Genomic DNA, 17,194 nt, shown 5'->3' with positions numbered 1-17,194 from the left:
CATCATCCACTCTTTACAATTTTTTGTTAAAATTTGATAAGGATACACCGGAACTTTTGAATCCACTGAGAATAGTTAGAGATGAAATTCAACTAGATTTAAATTTCAAGAAAAAACAAAATACTATAGATTCATATTTTGCTAAATTATCCCAAGTATGTATATCTATATATATTTTGCATATGTATTTGAGAAATTATTAATTTATAGAGGTAATAATACAATATATTTATAAGGGGTTGTTCCAGAAAATTATTATCTTATTAATTTATTAAAATTGATCATTTTTTGAACTGGCCCAAGTCGGGACCAGAAGAAATTATTATTTTAAAGAGTTTATTAATTTATCGAGTATTAATTTATAGAGGTTTTACTGTATATGAAATCACTTGCAACTAAAGCTAGCAAGAACTGTAAAAGTATAATGTGGGCCATAAAAATACTAATTAGATCTCTTGTTGTCTTTCTATTTCTTCTTTTTCCATGCTTAATAAGAAAGTGTAATAATATAAAAATAAAGTTTGATTTGTCTTGTTCTTTGACAAGTTTTTAAAAAAAAAAAAAAAATTAAGTCAAAAGTAATCTTGAATCACTATCTTCCGTTGGAAGATGAGGAGAATGACCATGAATCACTATCTCAGTGTTCCTCATCTTAATCCTCGTTGATCTTTTGTTGGAATTAGACCTTGCCATGGGCCGATGAGCCCGTCCGCCCGGCCCGAGCCCAGACCCATTTAGCCGGAGACATAAAATTAGTTTCAGGTCCGGCCCGGTCCAAGCCCGATTAAGCCCGCCTAGTAAATGGGCGGGCCTGTGCTACGTAGATATCGATGGGTCTGGCCTGGCCCGGTCCGGCCCGTTATACATATATATATTTATAAATTTAATTATATAAATTTTAGATAGCTATATTGTATTGTTATGTTGTAATTTTAGATAGTTATTTTTTATTGTTATGTTATAATTTTATTTCGAACTTAACTATTAGTTTGTTATGTTTTTCTAAGACTTATTAACTATTATGTTTATTATTTTTTATTAAAAAAAGTTAGAATTTTATTTTAATTGATTTTTTTTAATATAGATATGGGCTTGGGTGGGCGGGCGGGCTTGGGATTCCTTGTTCCGGCCCGAGCCCGGCCCGGCCCGAACCCGAATCTAATTAGCGTGGGCTTGGGCTGGGCTTGGGCTTATCAGGTTTTATCACAGGCCCGACAAGCCCGGCCCATGCCGAGGTCTAGTTGGAATGATTGTCCAGATTGGACGAAAACCTCTGAGTAGAGGTGCTCGCTAGCTTATCAATGATGCAAAGGTTAGAGATGGTGACGGTAGTTCCCTGATGGTGGTGGATGGCTCTGGTCCAATCGAGATAGTCCAGGTAACTAATAATTATGCTGGTAGTAACTACTCAATTAAAAGAGTAACTGATAATTATGATGACAATAACTGCTTAATTAAAAGCGGAACTGATAATTGTGATGGAAGTAACCACTCAATTACAGTAATAAGGGGAGCGACAAATATATCCAGTTACTACTATTAATGGGGCGTCATTTAAGGGAGGGAATCAAGAGGCAGTTTTGCAAATGGAATGAATAGTTATTTCTGACCCAAAACAATGAAGGAAGGAGATCTGTGAGGATTGCAATAACATTTTTTGCTATTCTCTATCTACCAATAAACAGACGAGTCTTAGTTCTGGGCCCCAGAGAATAATTCGGAATATACTATAAAGAGTGGATACAATATGAACCAAAATCAGAGTGCACATCGGTCAACTAGTTTTTGGAAAAAGGTTCTATGAGTTGAAGGTGCCGAGCAAGATGCGAAATCTCATGTGGCAGGCTTGCAAAAGTTGTGTTCTTCACGACTCGTTTGACAATTTTGTGGCAGCAAAGAATGATACCCTCTCTTGTCCTGTTAACCCTTTACTTGTCGAAGATCTTAGCATAAAGGAAGTCCTTAGTTGGTTAAAAATTTGGATCTTAACGACGTTCTTATTGCAACAAACTCACAACTTCGAGTAAATGCTCTACATTCTCAAAATGTATCTGTTTCTAATTTTAGTTTGATTGTTTCTGATTATAAATCCATATTATTGTATATTGGAAAAATATTATGTCTTTTATCAAGTGTTCTACGATCAATATTGCCGATATATTAATCAAAACGACTTATTTTATGTCAGATTGGTCTGTGAATAATGTTACCAACGTATTAGCGAAAACAATTTGTTCTATATCAAATTGTGGAGTTTGGAAGCCTATTTCCCTTCATTTTGACTGATTTATAAATTTAACCCTTTTATTTAAAAATAAATAAATAAAAGTAAAACAAAAAGGCTACTCCTGTATAAAATCCCCAAATCAGGACTAAATATTAGGACAAATTTTCTCTCCCAGTAAGCTGTTTTTCACTACAATTAAAATCAATTTGTAGCCGGAAACATACTTGAAAATTTTCCTTATTGGGTAGTAATCCAAATTCAATCCAATTTCTGTTTTATTATATTCTTAACTTTTGAACGTGGCTCGGAAAGAAAACCTGCGGTTCTAAAAAGGCTGAGGGTATCTTTGGTAATTAATGTGCCACACCACCGCTTTCCTCATCACCAGAAAAACAAGAATCACAGTCACTCCACACTTCCTTCTTTAACCGATAGTCTTTTTCTTTCTTTATTGGCATTATCAATACCAAACCTCAAACAACTCCCTTTGACTTGCTTTCGATTTGGGAGTGAACTTCACATTCTTCACACAACTCAGAACTTCAATGGAGAGGCAGAGAAGCTTCTCCTTCAAATCTACACGATATCTCCTCTTTTCTTTCTTAGTTTCATCTTCTATTATCTTCCTCACCTTTTTTACTTTCTGGCTATTCAAATCCACTCCATTTACACTTCAAGATTCCAATTTCCAGCTAAATACAACCTCACTTGTTGTAGATTTCAAATCAATTTCCGTACAGACATTCTCTGCCTCGGAGACTGATCCAATTTTGAAAGGTAATGTTTCCGAATTCGCTAGCATTTCAATTGCGAAAGAGAAAGATGAATCTGAAACGGTAATTACGAATTTTACTTCAGTCCATGAAAGTAAATCAGTAGCAACAGAGAATTCCTCTCAGAAGAGTCAAGATTCATCTAAACAAGACAAAATCGGAGCAATTTCAGAGATAAAAGTTGAAGCTGGGACCAGGACGAGTAAAACGACATCAGTTGAAGCTCCAAAAGCAACATCAGTTATGAATGTGAAAGCTTCAGGTAAAAGCATAAAGAAGGGAATAAATGAATGTGACGTTACGAGAGGGAGATGGGTATATGATGAAAGCTACCCTCTATATACGAATAGTTCATGTCCTTTCATAGATGAAGGATTTGATTGCATAGGGAATGGAAGATTGGATAAAGATTACATGAAGTGGAGATGGCAACCTCAAGATTGTGATATTCCAAGGTATTAAATTCTCCTTTTTAGAGACACAATTCTTCTCTTTTTGTTTGGAATAATTAATGTCTTCTTTTTCTTCTTCATGTGGTTAGGTTTAATGCCAGCAGAATGCTGAACTTAATTAGAGGAAAAAGGTTGGTTTTTGTTGGAGATTCAATCAATAGGAATCAATGGGAGTCAATGCTGTGTATGTTAATGGGAGCTGTTAGAGATCCAAAGATGGTATACGAGACCCGTGGAAGAAGAATCACCAAGGAGAAAGGGATCTATAGCTTCAGATTTGTGGTAATTGCCTAATTGCTAACTTATTTGCTCCATTTTATTTTTATTTTTTGGGGACTAGAATCTGATGTTTGAGCTTGAATTTGCAGGAATATAAGTGTACAGTTGAATACTATGTGTCACATTTCTTAGTTCATGAGAGCAAAGCAAGAGTAGGGCAGAAGCGGGTGCAGACCTTGCGAATCGATGCCATTGATCATGGTTCATCAAAATGGAAAGGAGCTGATATCCTCATCTTCAACACTGCACATTGGTGGTCTCATTTCAAAACAAAAGCTGGGTTAGTATCATAATGACTGGTAAATTGAGATATTAGTATCATAATTTTGATTGTATCTGCCAACGTTGCAACAGGATCAACTATTATCAGGAAGGAAACCAAGTTCACCCGAAGCTTGACGTTTCTTCGGCTTTCAGAAGAGCTTTGATTACATGGGCATCATGGGTTGATAGACACATCAATCCCAGAAAGAGTCGAGTTTTTTTTCGAAGTTCATCACCTTCACATTTCAGGGGAGGGCAGTGGAACTCAGGCGGACATTGTCAAGATGCTAGACGACCATTGAGTGAAACTTCAGGCGTAGTCTTTTCTGAGAAGGATACAATTGTAGAAGATGTGGTCAAGCATATGAGAACTCCTGTTACTATCTTGAACATTACTAGCTTATCACAGTTTCGGATTGATGGTCATCCATCCATATTTGGGAAAAAGAATCTGAAACGCCGTTCTTCTGGTGGTCAAGATTGCAGCCATTGGTGTCTTCCTGGGATTCCCGACGTTTGGAACGAGTTGCTGTATTTTCAATTGCAACTTTAACAGAGGGGCAACTTTCCATGAATTCATTATTCTTTTTGCTTGTAAATTGGGAAATACAATTCAGCAACCAAATGCTCCTTTATTTTGTTCAGATAACACTTAACATTTACAACCAGTCCCAACACATAATTTTGACCATTCATGTACAGGAAACTATCAGGCGAATTTCAAATTTATTTATTGCCAACAATGACATGTGTGTGCCCTTATTGCTCAATCTATAATGTAAATTAATGTTCAAAATTCCTAGAAGCACACTTATACATGTATATACAAGTGAATGGCTGCAATGCCTAGGAAGTTCTGTTCATGAGTCATGATCCTTCTTTCTTGGCATGGCTAATAAATTAAGGCAATATGCTTCATAATCTAACAGGATAAGTAACAACAATCAATGAGATTGATGTTTCTTTGCTCTACCTTGGGAGACTGTTGATTCATCTCTTTTAGAGCCCTCGGGTTTCCGAGCCCATACAGGAGCCTGGTCTGGCCCATAGCGATAATCGTAGAATAGCTCCTCACTAGCATCAATGTGTTCCTTGGCAAAGATGCCTACTCTATGATCTCCAGCCACCAGCATAACCTGGGGAGCCCCTCACATCAGTTTACTTCGGAGAAAAATTTATTGGCAAGAGGGTCACTGAATTTATTGGCAAGAGGGCGAGCCTTGGCGCAACGGTAAAACGTTGTTGCCGTGTGACCTGAGGTCACGGGTTCGAGTCTTAGGAGCGGCCTCTTGCTAATTAAATTGGCAAGGGAAGGCTTGCTCCCAATACACCCTTGTGGTGGGACCCCTCCCTGGACCCTCGCTCAGCGGGGACGCGTAATGCGACCGGGCCGCCCTTTTTTTTTTTTTTTAGGGTCACTGAATTGTGTGTACCTTTGCATAGCAGTTAGGATTTGATGAGTGGTTTGCAAATTTCAGCTTATCTCCTTTGCGGTAAGCATCAAGGACGTACTTCAGAAGAAAGAGGCAATTCATATCAGAACGTGAAATATTATTACTGTTTCCGCTTGCAATACATGACAATATTATTCTGAATATCACTTGTATGTCTCTGAATGGATTCTTACTGCTTTTCTGCTAAAGAATTTGACTTGGAAACTCGAGTTCAATTGCTATGGGGGTAAAAAGATCTATGCAGGATACCCCAACATCCCAATGCAATTCCAAATGGACCCCAAGTCTAATAAGGAATAAAACAGAAAGGAAGGAGGCTGTTTACCTGATCATTTAAGTCAAAAAGGAATGATGAATTGGCACGGTCATAGATCTTCCCACGTTTATCTGCTTCTCTGTGAGAGATGAGTTCACCAGTGTATTCTCCAAGATAATCATTTTTGTTTACAGAGTTCTGAAATCAAATTATCCAATTCACAACAAAAGCGGTATATAAAAGTTGAACAAAGTCTATTTCCAAATTCTACCTTAAGAAAAGCACCCCATCCAGCAACATCAGACTTTGCCAAAAGGACCTGAAGAAGCAAAATAGAAGATTTATATCAGAACATGTTTCTTTCAAAATCATTCTCATAATAGTATGAACATTCTAACTGTTCAGAATTGCTCACTCTCTGCTGTTGCCTAAGAAGAAGTCTCATGTTTCCACATTGGCCATCTCCTCGTTTGGGTGGTTCACCCAACGAACCATCTCCACAGCTGATATTACACAAAAGTTTTTGAAAAGCATAGAAAAAATAAGTACCAGTTAGTTATGAGCTCAAGGAAAAGTAATGAAGCTTTCAACAAGAGATGCCCAAAGGTAAATAAACCTAAATAAGAGATCAAACTCTTGGAACTATCAGTTCACCAAATGATTCAAAACTTCAAACATCAATGCCAAATTCATGGTGAAGATTTGGAAGGACAAAAATATGACTATATGAGTTCCAAAAGGTACACAACTACGCACGGAAAGGGACACCGTGAAACATTACTTCTAAAAAACATAGGAAACCAAAAAGTGAAGGAAAAGTGTAAATATAAAATAACGGAAAGCGACATATTTATAAATATTATAAATATAATAATATATTTGAATTTTTCTAATGTTATGTTTAAAACAAAGATTAATATGGATTTATTTTTATCTAGTGCCTACCATCACCACCAATTATTATAAATATCAATAAGAGCAACTCTTATCATAAACCCACCTATAATTAAAAAAAAATACATAATAGAATTATTGATAAAAAAAATTGCAAGTGAATAATAAAAACAATTTGATCCTTGCTACCAAAAAAGATTGAAGAAACAAAAGCAGTAAAGCACTACAAAGTAGTTCCAGATCAAGAATTGTATGAGAAAGCCAGAAATGTAAGGTCTTTGATAACTTAAGCTCGATAGATGATTACAACAGTGAGCAGAGAATAGGAATAATTAGAAATTGTGGAATAGGAATTATCATCAATTAGAAGTTTTGAGCTAAAGAGGAAGTTTCAGTTAGCTAGAATCCTAGTCAGAGTTGGAATTAAATTGTGTTTGCCAGAGGAAACGGTTCCAGAAACACACATTTCCTATTTTGGATATTTATGGAAATGAGCCTGAAAATATGGCGAACTGTTTGCTGGGTTTCCATTCCTGAAAGGGACACGAAGACAAAACGCATAAACATTGTTGAAGAGATGTTTCCGTGCAACATAGAATAGCACAGGATCTAGTGGAAATGTAAAATAAAAAAACAATAAAGGGTTGAATTATATCCTACAACATCGAATTATTAGCCTATATTTAAAAAACACAAGTATAAAATGATTAACTATAGAGGATAAGCATAATCAATCCACTACCTAACCCAGCAATTCCGACAAACATCTGGATCACATTCGCGTCCAGCAGCAAAGCATGGGCATTGTCGGCTTCTGCACTGACTCTTTGCACAGTGGCATCCCCTAAACCGATTTTTGCAACTCTTGGAGCACCTGAGAAGTTTATTCAATTGTCAATAAACTTTGCCCGGATCAAACTGCCATAGCAGTTGCAGATCCCTGCACCACCTCTGAAGCCTGGAATCAACTAACAATAAAATTGCTGCAAGATTCCTACAACTGAATTAGAGGTTATCTGCATGATTTGTATGTTATATGTACTTCTGAAATCACCTTGTCAAAAAGAAACGCCAACATACCCACAATATTTTTCACAGCAAGTTCCATTATGCAGACAAGGACATTGTTTCCCACACATTGATTGGCATCCACATGGTGTATACTGCTTACATGACTGGTTTTTTCCATCAGCAATCCTTTTCCATATTGATGGGTGGCCGGCGGACTTCCAAGAATACTTAAGCTTCCGAGTCCTGCCTCTTCTACGAAATAAACGTGATCTTGTAGGCATTTCTTGCTCCTATAAAAAAACAAAAGTTAATAAGAGAGATGGCTCCAGAATGCAGAACCACTCAAATAGACCCGTTCAAGGACCATGGTACCTGCCCAGGTCCGCATCCAATAACCCGGGCTTGGACAGGAGAAAATGACATTAGGACCATCCCGTCCAAACCCGCTTAAGCCCATATATATATTCAAAGTAAAATTCTAACCTATATAATGTTTATATTTATTCTTACTTATAAAGTTTGATTTTTCTCATTAAAAGTATATAGGTATTTTTCTAAGATGGGCTTATGCAGGCTAGGCTTGGGAATTGATTTTCAAGCCCGAGCCTACCTAAATTAATAGTGGGTTGCGCTTGGGCTAGGTATTTTTACCTGCAAGCCCGGCCCATGAATAGGTCTACACTCAAGTCCTATAGAGGTAGAGCCTCCAAACTAACAACATAAACCTTCTAGGAAACGGACTTTTTTTGCCTCTTCTCTTTCCAATTTCATTCTTTTACTTTTTTTTGTTCTAGGTGTTTCTCTCTCTCTCTCTCTCTCTCTGGATGTGGAGAGCTCTGATAACTATAAGCTTATGACAAAAGGTTAAGAATTTGTGATTGCAATACATACCATGTAATCTGTATCAGCCATTCCATTCTCTTCCAGAACTGAACTTGGAGTAGTAGATCTACGAGGCAATGTTGCTCCATTATTATACATGTAATTTGATACTTCTATGCAAGTCTTAAAGCCAGAGAGTAGATTCCTAGCAATAAGACAACTGCAGAGAGAAAACTTGAGTATCAAATAAACTGAAATGAATAAATTTACAAACTATAACAGGGTAACTAGTGCTACTTTAGGACTTTACTTTGCATTTACATACAAGTTAGCACTGTTTTGTATGAAATTCAGAATTTTGTTATGTTTAATATCAGGGAACAAGAGATAAAATTACCTCCATCTACAGCTCCTCAGGTTCTTTCTAGTTGAACTGACCGTTTAGAGATTTTTGCTACGTAAGTTTGAAATAATTGATGTGTGAAAGAAATTTAAAAAAAAAAAAAACCGATCCTGTATCTGTTCTTGAACTATTGATTCATATCTGCTGCTTTTAACACTAACATACTTGTTTTAAATATTTTCCCCGCCAGCTCCTTTAGAATGATTGTTTAACAAGACTTTTTGAGATAAAAAATACCCTATATCAGTTATAAAAAAGTCGTTCTATATATTATGGGTGGCATTCGAAGCATATCTTATTCAGGTAATTAGCAAATCACCACCAAGATGCTTTGAAGTTATTCTTCCCTACCAGTGAACAACAACACATTAAAATATGTTATATCCTGATGTTCTAGTAACTTAACTAAAAATGGACTGCATCTCAGTGCAGCAATCCTGGTTACCAAAAGCTTATCCAGTGAGTTCCAATGACAAAGACACTAAACTTTCAGACTTATGTGATCAGTATATGCATGAACCTAGCAATCGTAATATATCTTGGAAATTGTGATACCTGTTTTTTCCAAAGATCTCCACTCCCTTTAAATATAATTCTTTTTCAATAGGTTTCCATTCAGACTTGCTTGTGTCTCCTACTATATGTCTTGCTGTTGAGGATGACTGATTCGGTTCAGGCACTTCATTGATGCTATTGACTTCATCTCCAATTTTCTCCTTGGTGCCAGAACATAGATCCTCTTTTGATGCATGTTCGCTTGGATAATTTATTGTGTTTTTTATGGTCATATGAATCTCATCAGTTGTGTTTTTAGTGCCATCTACGGCATAAAGACTGGAGACTGCCTCAACATCCCCAGATACTGCGTCCAAAGCTAATAACCTCTTCTGCTTCTTACTAGAAGAACCTTGGAGATCATCAGGAACCTGTGTGCAATCATCTAGAGCAGCATTTGTGTGCTGTTGTGCTATACGCTTTCTCAAATGTTCTTGATTTTCCATCGTCGGGGCAGGAGTATCCAAATTTAAAGCTCTAGAAGCAGGTTCTGAGTAATGAGAATCACTAGTAACAAAAATCTCTTTCTCAGAGATATCGTCTTGTGTTGCCACGTTAGCATTTGAAGTCACCAAAGTCCCTTTTCCCTCTTCTACCGTTGTAGTTTTCACCTTGCCCGACACACCATTAACTCTAAGCTGTAATGGCATGAACAATAGACTCTATTTGATTAGAATAGTGGAAGAATCTTAGATGAAAATGTAAAAGCAGAGCAAGGGAAGTGGTTCATTTACAAGTCAATAATGTCAGATTATGTGTATCAAATACATCTGATGACAAGAGGAGATATCTCTCCATGCACATGTAAGCATATTAAACAGGAGTTTAAGTTTTCTTGATTATAATTTTGACTAGTTCAAGAATGATCATATCTTTTTGATTTAGGAGACCACTCTATGCTAGAGAGTACAAAAATATAACAAATATACTACCCAGCACTATATCACTTTCATCATAACGATAATTAATAGTATCATAGTGATAAATGGAAAATTCTGAACCTAAATCCTTTTATTTTTTCAAAGTAAAAAAGGCAATATTCCAACTTTGCAGGTTCGTTGGCTTGGCTTGGATTGGATTGGATTGGGAAGGATGGGGCCGGCTGTAGAATTACAGATAATCTGATCCTTGACGTATGGCTTCCGTGATCAAAGGCTCATTCAGCAACTGAGTTTTCGATTGTAACTAACAGAGTATTATAAATGATAATCTTCAGAAACTGCCATTTCCAGCAAATGCGATGTGTCTGCTTCATTTTTCCCATACCCACCTAACCTTCCTTCATCACTCTCTCCCTTGACTAGTTAAAAGCAAAAAACCATTGCTATTCATGTAAAAGACTCGTCCTTAAAGCAAACTGCTTCACAAGCATGAAATTCAAATAATACCATAGCATGTTTGATGATGCAGAAAATATTCATCATTCCTATTTTTTCGACCTACAATTTACAATGTATTTATAACATTTTATCTAGCCTGTAGCTATTCATTCAATTCCAAGTTCAATTGTGGATATAAAGATCTGATTGGCAGCAAAATAAATTCAGTTTATCTAGATTATTTTAAATAAATAGATAAATTGTACGTGAAAGAAAATTTCGACTAAAATGGTGGATTAGAATTACCTGAAGGCAGCATTGCTCACTGCAAGGTTGCCTGTCATCTTCATATTCAGACCAATATGGCTGCTTTTCACTCTGTCACCAATGCTTTCAATCCAGTGAATGACTTAACTAACATAAAAAATAAAAAATCAAAGAGAGATGTTAACTGTTTACTTACAGGATTGATCACAGTTTGAGAACAGCCATGTAGACGGCAGTCAAATAGCTGTTAGATAAATATAAACAGATTAGTACCAGTATTGCAGTAATTCAATGATTATGCCAGACAATAGTTCTTATGAAAAACTAATATAAGCCCAAAGTGGTAAGACCGAGTACCAAACAACGACGACAAAATAGGTTATCAAATGAATCTAAAGCAGAACTTAGGCTTTTGTCCATAGATATGCCCCTCCGAGATAATGAATCCCCAGAGTCTTTGTCATTTTGTCCCTCATCAAATTTTTCCTGAAGCACGCTACATCTCTCCTGCAAACTCAAGAAAATTAGGCCACTTGGCTAAAGGAAGTGAACTCAGAGTACAAAGAGGTAAAGAATAATAAGAAAAGCATAAAAACAGAAAAACTGTTAAGCCACGGACTTGAAATACCTGAATTTCTGAAGTGGAGACTCCAATGAACTGGCTAACAAGGCTTAGTGCTTCCTCAGTCAATCCATGCTCCTGAAAGACCATCCTACAAGATTCAATGGACATAAGATATATACTTGAACTGAAACTGGCTGATCAGCTATAATTTACGAATCATGATCACGAAGAGACCAAATAAAAGTTTGTTTTATAGCCACCATTATCTATTTTTCACTAAAACTAAACATAGCAAATTTTTTTGCATTAGAAGGAATAAAAATCACCAGTAAATTATATTTGTTCAAAGTGCTACCCAATCAGTACATATTAGAACACTATCAGCTTAGCTAAATTCTTCTATGCATATCTTAATTCAATTTTCTGTTCAGAATTGAGATATCAAGAGGTTACAACATCATCAAATAAGCTTTTCCAGCTAACTTGAGGATGAAAAAGGGAGAGAAAATATAAGCAACTAGCATTCTAATGTTATGAAGATAATCCAAAATCTTGTCACAGGCAGCTAGATGACAAATTTCATCTCTGTCACTTTATACATGAATTGTCATACTTTTAGATATTTCAACATAATTTACCATAGAATACGATCTTCACCCTCAACAAAGTCATGTTTCTCTTCCTCAGGTTCTGCAATATCTTCCTCACTATCACTACATATAAGTGCTTCGCTACCATGTTGATCATAGTATATGCGTCTCCTCCCAACCACTGACTGGTCTTCAGCCATTCTCTGATTTCTGTGCTGCATAAGGCGCAGTTCAGATATTACAGCAAAAAAATCCTCAAATCAAACATTATGATAGAATAAACATAAAGTACTGCATGCTTGCAATGTATTAAAGATCAAAAAGGTATTTTTGTTAAACATAGAAGAGTGCTTTACCTCCATGCACAATAGCAAACTCAGTTAAAAGTCATTTGGATATTTATTTAAAGACAGGTGAAATTTCATACCTGTCCAAGAAAATCCAAGTAGTATATGGAGGTATCTTCTCAACGAAAGGAAGCTTTGCACTTACAGGGGCCATAACTTCATGACCACTAATATAGTCTTTATCCCCGGATATTGAAGTATATCCACTATACTTGCAAATAGGGCTCCCAATTCTTGAAAAGTCCATTTCTGTGAGTAATGCATTTTTCTTTGATGTAGCTGATATAAGCTGAGAAACATCACTTTCTAATTTCTTCTTGTTCATCTCAACTTTTTCCTATAAAAGATCTATATGATTAGTGTACATAGAAAATAAAATAAAATAACGAACGCCAGTTATACTGCATTGTTTCATTCATACCTTCAATAAAATCACTACTTACATTTCCGTTGAAATTAATCTATATTTATGCGTGAAGCACTGTTTACAAAATATACGTTTAATATGACATTGATCTATCAAGGGAGGAAAATTCATTTCTCACTTTATCAGTCAAAAGTAAGTAAACTGAACAAAATTCTTTCAGTAAACTGAAGTTGCAAGAACTAATGCACACTAAAATGTACATATGCCATGTAACCATGTAAAATCGATCATTCTACAGAACAGTAGGCATCATGGATGAGCATCATATGGTCGTAAGAGCAAACATAAAATCAACTTACTTTTATTGAAGCCCTTCTCTCAGCTTGAATTTGCTTTTTAAGCTGATTCATCTTGTGCGGAAGGTTTCCAATACCTTCGCTTGACTGTTCTCCATGGGATTTCTGGCAATGCATAAGAGAAGCTATGGGAATTACTAATAGACCACAAATTATAAAGCAATTTTGTCAAGGTTTCTCTTAATATTAGTAGATATACTCATCACGGAAAGAAAAAACCTAATTCAACATATATTTTCTATGCCCTATGATGTACAGCAGAAAAACAGGGCTTACATTCTTCTTCAATTCGTAAGCTTCACATATTAAATTTGATCAATTTCAAGAGATAGATGAGAATTAGACATCCCAAACACTCAAAAGCATATGAAAAATCGAGAAATTCAACTAATATTCTCATAATTAAGGCGATAACTGTTAATTGCTATCGATGATGTTCATGAGTATCTCGCTGAAACAAGAAAAAAAAAACAGAGAGATATGTAGGTGCAAAGGGAAATTGTGTAAAAGGCGGAAAAAGGAACTAACTGGGGGTTTGAAGGTAGAGTCGCTTGATTTGGACACCATAGGTGTTGTTGTGCTCTGCTTTGGCCTGCGACTCAATCGGGGAAGGAGGGAGTCGGGAGGAAGAACATATGGTTCAGACAAGGAAATGAAACGTGTGGGGTAGGATGACATGGCCCACACTGTGAAATTGGTTTCGCCCCCTGAAAAGAAAGATGAAGGTGAGGTGACATGGCCCTTGAATGTGGGGGGTGGGACCTACCATTACAGGAATGGTACAACCCAATGGAAAGGCCTGCTGGTGGAGGCCCTGGACTCGACTTTTTGGATTGCATCTTTTTTTTATTTATTTTAAAAGAAATTTAGTGCACTTTTACACGAGGAAAAATATCTGATCTCCCCCATTTTTCCAACCTTACTTTCATTTCATTTAATTTTTTGACATGTTATAATTATTTTACATTAATCGAGGTCATAGATTTTTTTTTTTTTTTTTGAGAAAAAGGTCATAGATAGTTAATCAAATTTAATAAAATTAAAGTATAGTATAATTCTTTTTTACCAAAATTAAATAAGAGTCGTAACGAAATAATAAGATAGAGAAATAAGTACAACAAATTTCTTCCTTAAAGATTAACTAGTATTATTTTGTTACCTTTTAATTGAAAAAAGTTAATAAAGAAAAAGAAATGATGTGATTTTGGGAAGGATTGTTGAATTTTTTTGTTGTAGGGTAAATAATTTATTAGTTTTTCTATTTTGAAAAACAAATTTTTTTTGTTAATATTAATTCTTTAGTTTTTTTGTCTATTTTTTTAAAGATTTTTAACCATTATATTTGACAAACAGAAAATAACAAAATAATATGGTCATTTTATATCGTACTATGGCAATTTTGAAAGTTAAGATATGCTCGGTTAAAAATCTAAAAAATATAAACAAAATGACCAAAGGGTTAATATTGATAAAAGAGATGAACTTTATGATATGTTTTTCACAATAGGTGGCCAAATATTGTGTTAGGTAAAAAAGATTGGACTGATAAATTATTTACTTTTTTTTATAATGAAATTGTACTTAACAAACCTTTTTATTTTAGAGAAAATACAAGATGAAAGAAGAAGTACAACAAGCAAAATACAAGATAAAACTTCACACAAGTAATGGCTAAAGCCAATACAAGATCCACGAAGAGATGAAAACGACTACGAAAAGCAAAGAAAACCATAAAAGGTAAACAACAATATAATCTATACTTCTTGTAAATCCAAATCTGTATAAAAGCATCTACAATCCATATTTTATCCTTTAGGTTATTCCGAATATTCGGATATGAATCCTTTTTTTTTTTGCTACCACTCAGATTTATTGATCCACGGATAAGATAAATCGTTTCCGCTCTTGCTAAATCTGAGAACGATATAAACGAAAAAATAATAGAGAGCAGATACAATTCAAGCAGTTAAAGAAATCCGATGAAATATATGATACAGACAAAAAAATTAATAACAAAAAACACAGAAACCTAACCCGGTGGAATGAGGAAAAAGGATGTTCTCTTTATAGTAGATCAACAAAAATGAGAGAGATGGATTTTTTTTTTTTCAAGGAATTGAAGAGATGGAAATTGGAAAGATTTTTGTATAATCTTTTTTATTTATCTAAACATTTTTATTTTATTATTTTGGTTGGATAACATAAATCACTTCACGTCACAATTTTCATTAGAACTTTTGCCGATAGAGAGAAGAAAATAAATTTCATTTTCATTATTATTTTGAAAACTGATTTTATCGGCAAATTATTACAAGCATCCGGTTGTCCATGTCAAATGAAAGACCTTCCATACATATTTTGACATATGTAATATGGATCCACACATTTTATAAGTGGTTCCATTATTTTAATTATTACGTGGGGTCACAATACACGTGTCCAAATATGAATTGGGGGTCCTCTAAGTGACATGGAATACTCGGTGCTTAATATAAGAACTCGATTTTATGAGGGCTTTTCTCTAAATAAATTATATAAAGGGTAATTAATTTATTAGTCCCTATATTTTGATAAAACACACTGTTTAGTCCATGTGTTTTCAAAAAAACACTGTAAGGTCCTTAACCTTTTTCTCGGTGAACTGTTTAGTCCTTCTGTCTATTTGTTATATTTTTTACTGTTTATGAATTCAAAAATGACTAAATTACCCTTTACTAATTATAAGTCAAAAGCAATTCACACCTCTATGTCTTTCTCTCACAAAAAAATGAAGAAATAATTGAATCTCTAACCCATAATCGAATCACTTATGCTCACTGTTCTTGTTTGAATTAAAATTGCTTTTGATTTTGAGGTGTTTGGTTCTATGATTTATATGTGGTAAATGGTAGTTAAGGCATTACATTTTTATTTTAAATAGATTTTGACTCAAATCCAAATTGACTAACAGAATCTTCATGAGGTTCTAACGACATGGACTACACAGTTCACCGAGAAAAACGTTAGGGACTAAACAGTTCATCGAGGAAAAGGTTAGAGATTTTACCGTGTGTTTTTAAAAATATAGGGACTACACAGTGTGTTTTGTCAAAATATAGGGACTAATAAATTAATTACCCTAATATAAAAGAAGATTGATTGACACTATTCAAATTTAAAAGTTTTACTATTTCTTTTTTTTTACTGATGTGTTAGGAGGCTTAAAGCGAATTATTCAGTTAGATCTTTTTCAAAATAAAAATTTCAAAGGGAGGTCTTTTGAAAATTATATACATATTTATTTATATATAAAATTTATTCTTCTAGCTTTCTTTGATGCAAATTCCTTAATTAAACTTTCATAATTAATTTCTTCTAACAAGTCATTTTCAATGATAAAAACTGTGTTGTTTTATTTAATTTTTCTTGTTAAATGGTTGGTTTTAAGTAATATTTTTATTAATTTTATTTAGCTTAGAAAATATTCTTACTGTGGAAGCAACAACAAAAATGATAGTAATACCAAGGATAAAAAAAATCCACAAAAGAAAAAAATGAATAATGTGACAATAATGAGAGCTTTTTAAAGAGAATTATAGATGATTGCAATAATATGTATTTTTTTTATATAAAAAAGGATGTAAAGAAAAAGGAAAATAAGAAATATATAGTGTTTTTTTCTAGGTCTTGATGACATGTTACTCTAAAATCTAACGGTAAAAGATATTAAAAGCTTCAAACTCTTCGAACGGGTTCTAGATATACTCTAATGGTAAAAGAAAAAAAAATAAACTTCAATTCTAACATGTACAAAGTACAAATAAAGAAAAAAAAGTTAAAAATCTAATAAATAAAGTAACAAATTACTGCGGTTAATATTGACTAATTTATATTAATTATATAAATTATATATTGACTAATTTATATTAATTATATAAATTACAAATTTGTTATGTAACTGTTAATATGTATTATAGTAAATTTTGAGTTATTTGTATATTTAACTTTTCTTTT

The 17,194-nt window shown here is 34.3% G+C and overlaps 2 protein-coding genes across 4 annotated transcripts; one reads left to right on the top strand and one right to left on the bottom strand.

Annotated features, from left to right (window-relative positions):
* The first annotated feature begins 1,106 nt into the window (after positions 1–1,106).
* LOC136217641 (protein trichome birefringence-like 6) lies at positions 1,107–4,549 on the top strand. Of its 2 annotated transcripts, XM_066004253.1 has the most exons (5): positions 1,107–3,004; positions 3,086–3,455; positions 3,542–3,734; positions 3,821–4,011; positions 4,086–4,549. In XM_066004253.1, the coding sequence occupies exons 1-5, from the start codon at positions 2,773–2,775 to the stop codon at positions 4,546–4,548; spliced, it is 1,449 nt and encodes a 482-aa protein (XP_065860325.1). In that variant the 5' UTR covers positions 1,107–2,772; the 3' UTR covers position 4,549. The 2 variants fall into 2 exon arrangements, with proteins under 2 accessions (XP_065860325.1, XP_065860324.1); XM_066004252.1 differs by having other exon boundaries at positions 1,107–3,455.
* A 153-nt stretch (positions 4,550–4,702) lies between these two features.
* On the bottom strand, positions 4,703–13,887 carry LOC136217640 (histone-lysine N-methyltransferase EZA1). Of its 2 annotated transcripts, XM_066004250.1 has the most exons (17): positions 13,730–13,887; positions 13,205–13,306; positions 12,559–12,815; positions 12,180–12,341; positions 11,605–11,689; positions 11,334–11,483; positions 11,173–11,220; positions 11,016–11,087; positions 9,391–10,028; positions 8,502–8,652; positions 7,680–7,900; positions 7,342–7,473; positions 6,121–6,208; positions 5,977–6,024; positions 5,775–5,903; positions 5,429–5,506; positions 4,703–5,131 (listed from the first exon to the last, which is right to left on the bottom strand). In XM_066004250.1, exons 1-17 carry the CDS (start codon positions 13,877–13,879, stop codon positions 4,940–4,942), a joined length of 2,703 nt encoding a protein of 900 aa, XP_065860322.1. In that variant the 5' UTR covers positions 13,880–13,887; the 3' UTR covers positions 4,703–4,939. The 2 variants fall into 2 exon arrangements, with proteins under 2 accessions (XP_065860322.1, XP_065860323.1); XM_066004251.1 differs by lacking the exons at positions 13,205–13,306; positions 13,730–13,887 and having other exon boundaries at positions 12,180–12,346; positions 12,559–12,697.
* Between the last annotated feature and the right edge of the window lie 3,307 nt (positions 13,888–17,194).

Source organism: Euphorbia lathyris, chromosome 2 (genome assembly GCF_963576675.1).
Source record: "Euphorbia lathyris chromosome 2, ddEupLath1.1, whole genome shotgun sequence".
Taxonomy (NCBI): domain Eukaryota; kingdom Viridiplantae; phylum Streptophyta; class Magnoliopsida; order Malpighiales; family Euphorbiaceae; genus Euphorbia; species Euphorbia lathyris.
Note: the sequence above shows the minus strand (reverse complement) of the source record. Positions and strands in the feature narration are given on the sequence as shown.